This window comes from Epinephelus moara, chromosome 2 (assembly GCF_006386435.1).
Source record: "Epinephelus moara isolate mb chromosome 2, YSFRI_EMoa_1.0, whole genome shotgun sequence".
Classification (NCBI taxonomy): Eukaryota; Metazoa; Chordata; class Actinopteri; order Perciformes; family Serranidae; genus Epinephelus; species Epinephelus moara.
The window spans coordinates 6,867,987-6,880,315 of NC_065507.1; the positions used below are offsets into that span (position 1 = coordinate 6,867,987).

General features: G+C 41.9%; 1 protein-coding gene across 1 annotated transcript in view; it reads right to left on the minus strand.

Annotated features, from left to right (window-relative positions):
- Positions 1 to 12,329, minus strand: part of LOC126397843 (calsyntenin-2-like) — a 351,479-nt gene that overhangs the window by 117,155 nt on the left and 221,995 nt on the right. The window contains exon 5 of the mRNA XM_050056844.1: positions 7,442 to 7,591. Coding sequence (XP_049912801.1) covers positions 7,442 to 7,591 — 150 coding nt within the window. The remainder of the gene's footprint in view (positions 1 to 7,441; positions 7,592 to 12,329) is intronic.

Genomic DNA, 12,329 nt, shown 5'->3' on the forward strand with positions numbered 1-12,329 from the left:
TTACATACCTTGTCTTCTTTCAAAATACACTTCTGTTTTCACAGGATATTTACCATTTATATACGGTCTCTTTCAAAATAAACGCACTACGTCACAACAACATGAATTGACATTTTATTCCGCCAACAACTAACACACATGGTTGGGTTTAGGAAAAAAGAACAGGGTTTGGCTTTATAATCTTACGGGATGTGAACACTGCCCTGCCAAGTGAAAGTCTGTTTGTTGGACCCATCCACCACTCCTCCCACCAGCCTTACTCAGACTTAAAGGTTCTCTAAGTCTTCCTAAGCTTGAAAAGTTTTTGTCACATACAGCAAACAGCTCCTCACGATCTGCTAGCTACATGTCCTCTGAATATGCTGTGAAAAAGTCCGGTCTCTGTAGGCAACCCAGGCTCCACTAATGGCAACAAAAACATTTGGGTCCAGGCTGCACCAACCAGCCAGCGCGAGACCAGCAAAAGCAAGCACACACACATGAACGTGGTGCCAAGGGAGGCAGTTAGAACTTCAGGCTCCAATGAGGCTAAAACCAAAGTTTAAATGACGTTTTTTCCAAACAACTTTTTATGTCGGGGCTTCAGGACACTTGGATCACTATGGATGAGCAGTATGGAGAAATTTTGTGGTTTCAATTATGTGTTTTTGGACGTTTGAATCTGGGGCGCCATAAGCCTCCATTAGGTGGAATTTTGTTGCTAAGTTACCTCCTCTCCCCTTGGATCTAAGCAAGTGTTGTGAGGACTCTAAAACTTCACCTGATCCTCCATCGGCATGAGGGTGAGTAGATAATGGGTGAATTTTCATGTTGGGTACACTATCCCTTGAACAGGTGTGTAAATCCAGGGTAACTAGCAGCTATCGCTCGTTCATGACAGAGTCACGGAGGACGAGGGGGGGAGGGGCAAGCTAGCTTCGTTGTGTTTGATAACATTGTTGAACATAAACAGAAGTGATGCCCAACGGTGCTTAGCGTGCCTTTAAGTACTTTACCTTAACTTTCAGTCTTGTCCCACTGCTTATCCCAGACACCGCCAAGTGCTGGTAAACTAAAACGGCGACCAACAATGATTCAAAACGGACGGTTTTATTTCGTCAGTGCAAGTACATTCTTCACAGGCTTGTAGCATGAACTGATGGTTTATGGGTCTCCTTAAAGTAACAATTGGAGAGGAAAATATTATTCATCTGTTTTTTATCATTATTTTGTAAATTTTGATGAATGCAATGCAACACTGGATGGTAAAGAGGAAAAGTATAGGAATTTTTTTTTTTTTTACAGTCATTAATCTAAATTTTAAAAGGACAGTTCAGTTTTTTTGGTGTGAGTTGCCGAGTGTTATTGATATTGACCGTAGAGATGTCTGCCTTCTCTTGAATATAATGAAACTAGATGGCACTCAGCTTGTGGTGCTCAAAGTGCCAAAAAATACATTTGAAAACCTCAGCAGAAATGTCTCTTTCTAGAAATCATGACCCGGTCACTCAAGATAATCCAGAGACCTTGTTGTGAGCAGTTTCAAGTACAAACTATTTTCTTTCTACTGAACTACAGTTGTCAACAGAATCACAGCACAGAAGGAAGGGTGCATCTGCTGCTAACTCATCTAGCACCACTGAGCTAGCTAACGTTACAGTTCAGCCGAGGAGGACGCCATAAACGGTAACATCTTGCACTGTCACAAGCATGAGATTCTCATCCATGAGATGATTAAGGTACATGTCAAGTCTACTGTATGTTACAGGTTTCATTTGATGTATTTTTGTGGCTGTAGCGATATTATTGTTGATCAAGTACTCCTCTTTGATCCACACTGACATTTTTTAGACAATATTGGATGGATTTCAACATTACGATCCAAGTCTGGTCAAAATGTTTGACCTTATGAAGACCTGACAAACGAGAGTCCAAACTTGGATCAAAATCTATTTAAATGCATCTGGTGACTAAAAGTCAGTCTGCAGGTGTTATTTGTTTTCACTGATTACATTGAAATGTCTCAATATATTCATGGATGAATTATGATCACACTCAACAAACACCTGAAAAAAGTAATGACAGTCCCAGCTGTGCTTTGTGTTTAGTCCTAATTAGCAAGTGTTTAATGCAAACTCAAGTATGGTGAACATTATGCCTGCTAAACATAAGCAGCATTATCACTGCGCTGTCAGGATTTTTACTTTAGGTACTGCATCAAAGAGCCACCAAGTGTTACTTTAGACTCTCGTTCAAATTTAGAAGATACTAACGCCAGACAGTCCCACATGCAAACTGTAGTTTCTGGAAGACACATCATACAGGCAAGGCTTCTGCTGTCACAACTCAACAAGGTTTTCCTCCTTGCTGGAGTCCGTCCCATTTTTGTAGCACATCTGTCTGTTTGTTTGGGTTAAGCACCAGTGCGTCATTTCATGCTGCATTTCTGTTGGTTGGTTAGTAGACACAGGTCGTAACAGCAGTCATACTGTGAGATGGTCATCCCAAATTTCTGACACTGTTGGAATTTTATTGGCAATGGCCATCCTTACCTTCTTTCACTGTGCAACTTAGAACCACTTCATGTTGGTCATCTTTCGTCTGGGACAGCCCAAAATTATACAGTGTATACCAGTGGCGGCTGCTGGTCACTTTAAGTTTACATCATAAAATTTGTCATATTGTAGCGAGGCAGTAACTTATAAAAGTAACATTTAATTGATGCCGTTTTTCAACCACACTCATGCCATAGAACCACAGCAACACACACTTTAAAGATCTTCAGATGGGTTTAAAATAAGCAATAAAGTCCAGTCAGACATTTTGAGGCTTAGGTGTTAAAGGGTTAACCACCTGAACGGCACTCTGTCAGAAGACTCCACTTGCAAATATCCGCATGGGACTGAGCTCGAAATGCGAAGCGCTGTCAGTCACAAAGGGGTTCAGCCTTTTAGACAATTCCTCCAATCATCATGCATACACCGAGCGTCCTCTCCCGCCTATACAGCTCCATTAGGTCCCAGGAAAGCTGAGCCTCCCTGGAAGTGGTGGTTTTGTCGCATTTATCCATCTCGCTTTGCTGCATGAAAAAAACCTGCTCAGCGCTGTCTCATAGGAATGCTTGGAGGCTCCGCCACCATCGTGCTGACACGAGAATGTATGACAGGGAGGTCGCGTTTGAAAACTGGTGATAAACAGCTGACGTTTGAACATCATAGTCATGATGTGAAATGCATCCTAGCGCACATTTAATGCAGTGTAAATTCTTATTTTAGTGTAAATTCAATAGTGCATATTTGACCATTTCTTCTATGAAATTTAAAGGGAAGTTGAGCCTCCCTTGTTGTCTCAGAGCAACCGCCCCTGGTGTATACAGTATTTATCATGATTGCATAAAGAAGGACGAAGCGTGGAAGGAAATAGCAGTGGAGTTGCAGCTGCCAGGTGAGCAACCTAGCAGCTAGCAAACACACTCGAAGACACACCGCAGTATATAGTGCCCACAAAACTTTAGTTTATTCAATAATGTGATCCGCTATGTTGTGCTTCACAGTTGGAGAAGTAATAACCCGTGCAGCATCCTTGCACACTCAGTACGGGCTACGTCGTAGCCTGCAATTCAGTTGGCGCTGTAATCGTACAGTCTGCATACATCAAACTTGATTTCCTTACCTAAGATTATTAGATCCATGTCGCACAGTGTAGCTGCACTAAACTTATAAGTCTCACAGTCTGTAGGAGGTTTAAAGGACATATAACGATGTCATATTGTTCCCTCAGCTTAAAGGGCTTTGTTTCATTTCAACAACCTGTGGTTAAAATGTTTAAAGTTGTTTAAAGTTGTTGTTGCATGGCTATCTCTACATTTAAACTCTATCCACAGAAACAAGAAAACACAAGGATGAAGTTTGTTGTCTCAAATCGCTGGTGTCAGGCCTGCAGGCTGTAAGACTGACCACTAATGCTTTCTGTCAAGCTGTCCATTGTGGTGTTAGAGAAACTGTATCACACCAAATAAAACTGATAACTGATATCGAAGGAAGAGAAGAGGCTCTACAGCTGCCTATTTACCCTCTCAGTTATCTTGCCTTCTGTCCACTCATTCCATTATTAGTTTTACTTGTGTGTGTGCTTGTGCAAGTATCTCTCTGTGGAGAGTGGAAAGGAGAGAGGTGAAGGGACAAGATGGGAGATGGCCAGCAGTAGTTTAAAAAGTTTGAAATGATTTTGGACTAGCAGGAAGAAAAACATTGATTAAACAGTTTTTCTCCCTGTTGGCTCTTAATTCGTGACCATTCCAAAGCCTGGTTGTCGTTTCCATTGATTCTTCTCACTTTGCTGAGAGGATTGATGCGTGAGGAAATACAGAGCCATACACACCTAAAATATAGCCGATATCAGCCAATAGTATTTAAGCATGAAAGCCATTTTTATCCTTGGGCGCAGTAGCACTCAGCATATTTGATTTGCAATTGACCTTTCGCTAAGCCCCGCCCCATCAAGCTGTCAGAGTAAGCACTGAGCCCACACTGTAACTAACTGCACTCCCTGAAGAAATGTTATAATATTTTTGGAAAAATGAAAGAGTGATTCCAGAGAGAAGCAGACAGAGGGGTCTACAGTCTGTGTTTGAAGGATATATCCAGGATGTCAAACTGACTCAGCAGCAACAACAGGTTAAAAAGACAAAGATAGTTAGAAGCTAAAGCCGAACTATAGGCTACAGATCACAGTGTAAAAGTGAACCACCACATCACTGCTGATCGCCACANAGTAGGCTATATCTTCAGTAGCTAGCTAGCTAACCCAACACTTTTCAGGGTTTGATTTTGGTTTTGGAACAGGGAAGAAACGTATATCTTTTTCCAACCTCTCCAGATAACGAGTATCATTAATACACAACGTGCCCCAGGCACAACAATTAGCTCCAAATCCACAAAACCAGCCTGAAACGACTGCATTAGAGTCAATGGAGCACAGCTGCATTATTGTCGGACCCTGGTTTGAGCCGGCTGACACTACATTATGATTGGCCAGTCTGTGTTCAGGGGCAGGACTTAGTGAAGGGTCAGTTATATTTTGGCCTAATAAATTCAGAAGTAATTCCCTGAATATTAAAGTTTGTATCCAAAAATATACCCTCACAGATGATGTGTCAAAGTGCATCGCAATATGTGTGAAGGAACATAAGTTTAGTGGTAACAAATAAACATAGTGTAGTGTATACGATCTTAAGGTAGACTAGAAATTTAAAAGGAAAAGCTAATATGGTGATGCACACACTTATACGCACACCTGTGTGACTGTGTGTATCCGTGCAGGTGAGCAGGCACTACCCGTCAGTAAAAAGAGATTCCACAAGCCAAGCAAGGACATGTGATTGGTCACGAGAGACACACAGCTGAGCCCTGCTGTCCAGACCCAGAGACCATAGCTAATTTAAACAGACAGATTACTGTTTTTTTACCGGAAGAGGGCACATCTTTTGTGTGTGTGTGTGTGAGCATGTGTGTATGTGTGTGTGTCTTTGACATTCCCACAGTAGCCTGCCTTTAATACAGCAACCACTAGCCCTATTAAATATCCCCTGATCTGTGGCCATGGCATTTACTTCTCCCTCTCCATCCTCCCTTCATCCCTGCTGCCAAACAACGCTCATAGGGACGACTGCCCTTTCATCAAGGGAGAGCATATCTGTGCTTGTGTGTATTTTCTCACCATAATCGTGAGCTGAAAAACCTAATTTGAAAAATGCACTCATAAAAAAAAATATTGCAAACAGGCTTCAAAGACAGGATTATCTCTGAGAGCCTAGAGAGGGAGTTAATGTCACTCTGTACACCCACAACAGCCCCGGCTGTGTGTGTGAATGCATGTGTGCTCGGCGCAGACATAGAACTGGCACATACTCCCACAGAAACTGTGTATGTAGGATATGTGCATCTTAAAAGTTTGAGTGCTTTTGATGTAAGAAAATTTAGGATTTAAGTGCATAACTGTGTCTACGACTATGCAAATGTCTTTGCGTAGCTTACTCTCTCGAGTGTTTCTGCATGCTTTTATTGAACATCATGAAGTCTGTGATTCCACTTGCCATCATCCTTGTTTGTAACTTTGCCCCTTGGCATTAGGCACAAAAAACCCACTCCACAGCATGCTGCCAAGTGCTGCCACAGTGACTTTGTACTACTTACATGAATTCATTTTGAAATCAAGAACAAAGGGTGAAACTTTTACCCCTTTTTTCTTTCATCGTTTCTTTTTCGTTGTTTGATTTGGCGGCCTTACTTCATCCGAATCATAGCATCAGTCCCCAGTCTGGTAGAGCTGTAACCGCACTGCAAAAAGTACACTTCTAAAGAAATTATTTAGGCTAGACAGATCCTTGAATCATTTATTTTCTTGATGCAACATGAATTGATTTGGCTTTTTCAGTCTTGTTTTAAGATCCTGACCTTGTGCTTTCTGCCTCACTTCAGAAATATGTAAATTTATCAAAAATCACAGAAGTGTGTTGCCACTTATTTTGAGAAAACACAGATTGGAAGATTGAATATGAGCCAAACAACTTAACAGTTATTTTGCAGGGTTCAGTGGCTGCCACTGAGCTGCTGCCAGGGTCCTCGTTTACCACTGTTTATCACCAGCACGCTAACATCCCGTCCTGTGGGACGATAAATGGCTGAATGCCAAAGAAATCCAGCACATGAATCACCTCGTTAATGACAGAACAACACAGATTGCACATGGTTACATGTGAAGGCGCACCCCGCGTGTGTTCGTCTTTCATCACACGAGCTGCTGCCCTCTCTGACAAGTGTAAATTGCGTCTGCAGTTATCCCGAGTGCCGTTTGTGTTGTTGTTGTAGCGCTCACCGCAGACACTTGTCTTTGCATTACTCTGGGCCTTGTTAAGGCTGCCATGGCTGCTTTCTGATGTGCTAAGAGCCGTGTTGGCTGTGTCACAGTGCTCTTAGAAAAGTGCTGTTGATCACACCAGCTAAACTTGACAGGCCAATTCCTCAGGGAGGGAAGGAAAGAGAGACGCAGAGCGAGAGGGTCGGTAAAAGAAAAGAAAAAGGAAAGAGTGGGAGAGACAGAGAAATATAGAAAGGTATGTCGAAAGAGAGGAGAAACCAGTATGATAAGCACAAATAGAGAAAAATGAGGTATACAGAGAGAAAGTACCACACATTCAGAGGAAAGCACACACATACACAGACGTAATGACATGCAAATAATCCCATCTGTATTTCTGTGAGCATAAAGAAAACACACACACAGCTCTTACTTCATGCTCCATCCTTGTGCACATGCTGTACAATACAGCCAGGCACACATATTGAACAAACTTCAAGTAATCACACACAAATAATTGCATCTGCGTGTCAGGATGTATAAACACTGCTCAGTTAGACCAGCCTAAAAGCACTTCACACGGATTCATGTGATGAGGACCCACCTTGCCAGCCGGGCTTGCAGACGGGCTTGACGTCAATGCGGACAGGGACGCTGTGCAGGGCTCTCTTCTGGCCGCAGTCCCAGGCCGTCACCTGGATCTCGTACTGCTGCTGTCGGTCGTAGCTCAGCTTCTCCGTGTTCCGGATGTTACCTTGTGTGGAGAAAAGACAGTGGCTTAAGGTCAAGTTTAAGGGTTTTTTTTTTTCAGTTATTATTTGCTGTAGAGTAAATTCAGTTCCCTTATCGTGTCTCACACTGAAAACATTTGTGCTGAGCCACTGGGCTCATTGACAGCCACAAATTGCAATGAGTGAAGTTCTAAGACATCAGAGGACAATTAAAGGTCTAGTGTGTAGGATTTAGTGGCATCTACTGGTAGTGGTGAGGTCGCAGATTACAACAAATTTAGGGTGCTTTCAGACCTAGAGTCGTCTTGCTTTGGTCTGAATCAGGGACTCATGTTGTTCCAGAGTTGTATAATTGTCTAGAGTTGGTTCATGTTCTCACGGCAGCATTTACAAGAGGACCAGATCAAATGCCTTGTGTGAGAAAGCTGCTCTTGATTGGTCACAATTTCCATGTGGGAAAAATCCAGGAAGTAAAGCAAACGTTGAAGAAGAGTACACTTGCAAGATAAATGTGACACTTTCTAATGTCACAATGGAGGGACAACTACGCAGGTTGATTTTAGCGCTGCTCATCGTGGACTATATTGCTGTCATTGTTCATTTTAGTCAAACCATACAGTTTGAAAACGAGGCGCGGCTCCAACTAGAAAACAATGTTTTGATGCATTGGATGTGCTGAATGTGCATATTAAGGCAGTACAGGAGGAGGTGCATATTAATAATCCTCCAGGACTGTAACATGCTCATGTTTAACCTAAACAATGTGTCATGTGACTGCAATTGGTTCACATCCAGGTCGGATTGATCGGACTGATACCATCTCTTCAAGAAGGTCTCAGTCCGGTTGAGTGTGATTGCTGTGTTCACACCTGCCCAAACGGACCGCACTTGGGGGGCCAATTAATGTGAGTTCGACTGAACCAAACCAAACAGGGCAGGCGTGACAGCACCTAAAAACTTTGACAAGTGTGTAGGAGAACTATGGTGTCCGAATGCAATTGCCCCTATCTAGAGCTAGCGTTTGGTTTGTCTGTTCTGGGCTACTGTAGAAACAACATGGCATACTCAGCTCATTTTAAGGTAACAAAAACACAATAATTCTCTGTTTCACATGACTTAACACTGATGAAAACATAGTTATTAATATTATATTCCATTTCTGCCTACATATCCAGCTAATGATACTAAATGTACGGCCAAGTGGCCTGCTGACCATTTTCTTATTCACAATGACAATAAATTGATTCACACTGGGATTTTTGTTTTTCACTTTAAATGTTAATAAGACGCCACAGTGCATTAAAACATGTCAAAATGGAGTGTTTACAAAAAAACTGCCAGGGGAGGAGACCTCAGACCTAAACAGAAGCCCTGCATGTCCTTAAATTCTCCCAAAGCCTCTGCGTGCACCTGACCTGTGTGGGGCTGCTTGTCCAGATTTGTCTCTTGGTAAAGTTGAGTGATGACAACAAATGTTGGAAGGTTGAAAACAGGCAATTTATTGAAAAATGGACAGTTGAATTTGCATTTATATTGCCTTAATTTTTAATGTTTATTCATTATCTGATAAATATTACTACTGTTTGTTTATCAACTGTTAACTGGCCTTCTTTTGCAAATGTGGCCCCCAGGCAAAGCAAGTTGAGTCTCCCTGGCCTCATTCTCGGAACCCATCGGCTGTATTCGGCGTCTGACTTCCAGCAGACGGCGATACAGCCTCTGGGGGCAGACCCCGATTTTTTGGCAGTCCGGTTTGATTTGGGCGGAGGAGGCGAATTTCCATTTCCGACTTCCGTTTATATATAAGTAAATATGCTGAACCATTGCGATGGATTCAGAGTTTGCAGTGACGCCAAATATGTTCCGCCTCGTTAGTTCACCGCACGGAGCGTTTAACCTGGCAACAACTGCAGCCGGCTCAAACGTGATTGGTCAATATCACGCGGACTACAAACAGCCTACAACCGGAAACCAGGGCTCTTCCGCTCTTCTTCTGGAGGCAAGATCTCCGGGGTTTGCCTACAGACTCTACATTCACTGAATGTATATAGAGACTACCCTGGCCTAAATCCTCCAACTGGACCTTTAACAAAATGTTCATATTATTGTGTGGCTGGAGAGGATGAGTCAAACTACCTCTGAACAAAGTGCTTTTTCTGTGCAGCTTTGGTTTCTGCATGTCAGTGCGTAGATTCAGCAGCATAAAACACAACACCTGAAATTAATTTTGTCAATTAAGGTGAATATGATTAGTCTCATTAGGGGGTGATGGGATGGTTCATATTTGGGGCAGTACGCCCTCTTCACAGAGGACATGTTGGCATGCCACAGTAGGAAACGCACAGGTGCACATAATGAAAAAAATAGGCTGGATTCCATTTAGCTGCTTCAGTCCCATAAGGCTGTATGTAGAAAACATCAAGGCTAAAAGAAGCCCCTAATTGGCCAAGTTAGAAGAAACTCCAAAAAACTGGGCACGTCAGTCCTGATGACTGACCGTGACTTTTTGTGCCTGTCTTTGTAAAAAATACAGTATTTAACTTTTAAAGTCATATTTTGACAGTAGAAAGTTAGTAACACTGAATGCACACAGGATTACTGTTTCATCCGTGCTCCTGTCGCAGTTTTAATTTCCACAGGAAACGTTTTAGAAGCGGTGTGCAGGTTCTTCAGCAGCCACGTTTATGACACACTGTTAGCACTCTGTGTTTTACTAGCAGACATACACTCCGCACATTTAAGCCATTTCCAATCAAACACTTTCGGTATGATACCTTCATAACCAAAAATAACCCTTCAGACATGGTACCTAGACCCTGGTGTTTCTACCGCAAACAGTACTCTTAAATGTGGGCGGAGTTGTTGTCACTCACTGCTCTGTCCAGAACGAGGCTGCACACCAACATTTTCAGAACAAAATAAAACAGGCTGCAGTGAGAGTCTCTTTCCATGGGATATTTCAGAATATGGGGTTTGTGCATGTAGTCCTTCTAAGGCAAGAGCAGGGGTTTAGTGTTGCTGTAGCCCACAGGAACAAAGCTCTACCATGCTTTTTTTTTTCTCCAAGGGAGGATTAGAATATTTGCAGTTGTCACACTGAAATTTAAGGTGTGCTCATGGATTCTTGTTGTCAACTCATGCATTGAGTAACATAACAAGTTGCAGTCTACTAATACATGTTTAACTCTCCACAGTATGAAGAGTGGTTACATGAGCCTCAAAACCAGACACAACTCAGCCCTGAGCAGAGTGACCGTCCTCTACTGACCAATCAGACTGCAGTGTTCACAGCTCCACCTTTTAGTACCAGATCTGTGTGCTAGGTCCCCAACAGAGGGGGGACCAAACATGGGGATGGTATGGAACGGTTCCATTGGTACCATCCACAACTTTTTACAGTGGAAACAGAAAAAAAAGCAGACTGAACTGAACTGAACTGAACTGAACCGTACTGCTTGGTGGAAACAGGGCTTTAGACGTGTTCACAGATGGTTTTTAGCTGCACCAAAATATGACAACCTCTTGTTGCTTTTACCCTTCCTGTGATCACTGGTCAGGATCCATGATCAAATTTCATACTCGTTATGACAATGAGATAAATCATATTGAATTGAATTTGACCTCATTAAAACACACTTTATGTGATCTTAGAGAGCAAGAGGAGGGACTAAAAGAAGGTTAAGGGTGTCATCACCCTCCGTCCCTCTCTCACTAACTACAAACACAAAAACTAGTTTTGCAGTGTACATGTGAAGACACAAATTATGCATCATTACAAAACTGTAAATACAGACATTTATATACATTGACAAGGAATGTCACGCTAAGCTGTGCGCACACACACACACACACACACACACACACACTGGCTAGAATGGCATCGAATCCTCTCTGACAGCTTTGATCTTGTGTACTTTGGCTGTAAGGATTTAATCAGCTCAGCGACGAGTACAAACAATCCAATACCACCAGAAATGATTTGTGCAACTGTCTCTTCAACGTCAAGCCAATGAAAAGAAGCCAGTGAACATTCTTCATCACCACTTTGTTTGATATTTTATTATCATCTCACATTTCCAACAACTCTAACTACTTTTAAAAACAAGCTAAAGACTTTTGTGTTCATCCGCTCTCTTGAGTTGCACTTTTGTTTTGCCCTTCACGTCTTTCTAAACTTTTATTATTATGTTTTTATGATTTTAGTCTCTTATTATTCTGACTTGTGTCTTTTTAAACTACTTGTGTAAAAAAACAAATGCCCTTTTATTTCTCTTACCTGTGTCTTTTTTTGAACTTCATTACATAAAGAACCTTGAGTTTCCTCTGTGTATGAAGTGCTGTATAAATAAACGTGCCTTCATTAAGCGTGGGTTACATTAAATAATCACCAACTGCAATGAATATATGAATAAATATAGAAATGTTATTTCATGGCCATTCCTGCTTTCACCAGTAAAGATGGCACAATATGTGGAATTACCCATCAGGATAAAGATTTCTTTGTTTGTCGACTGGGGAAAAATAGTGACTATATAAATATGCAGATTACATCTGATGTCACATATAGGCTAATTTACAACCCACAACTCATTTATTGGCACAGACTGGTCACTTGTCAACCAGGCCCATCAATTTGGTGACGCTCTACTTTTAATGTCTGGTAATTTGATGTCATATTGAGTTCAAAATCTCCTTCTTTAAGTCTAGAATAAGGCCTTTAGTTGAGAATTTTATTCGCAGATTAGTGAGATGGTTTAGGAA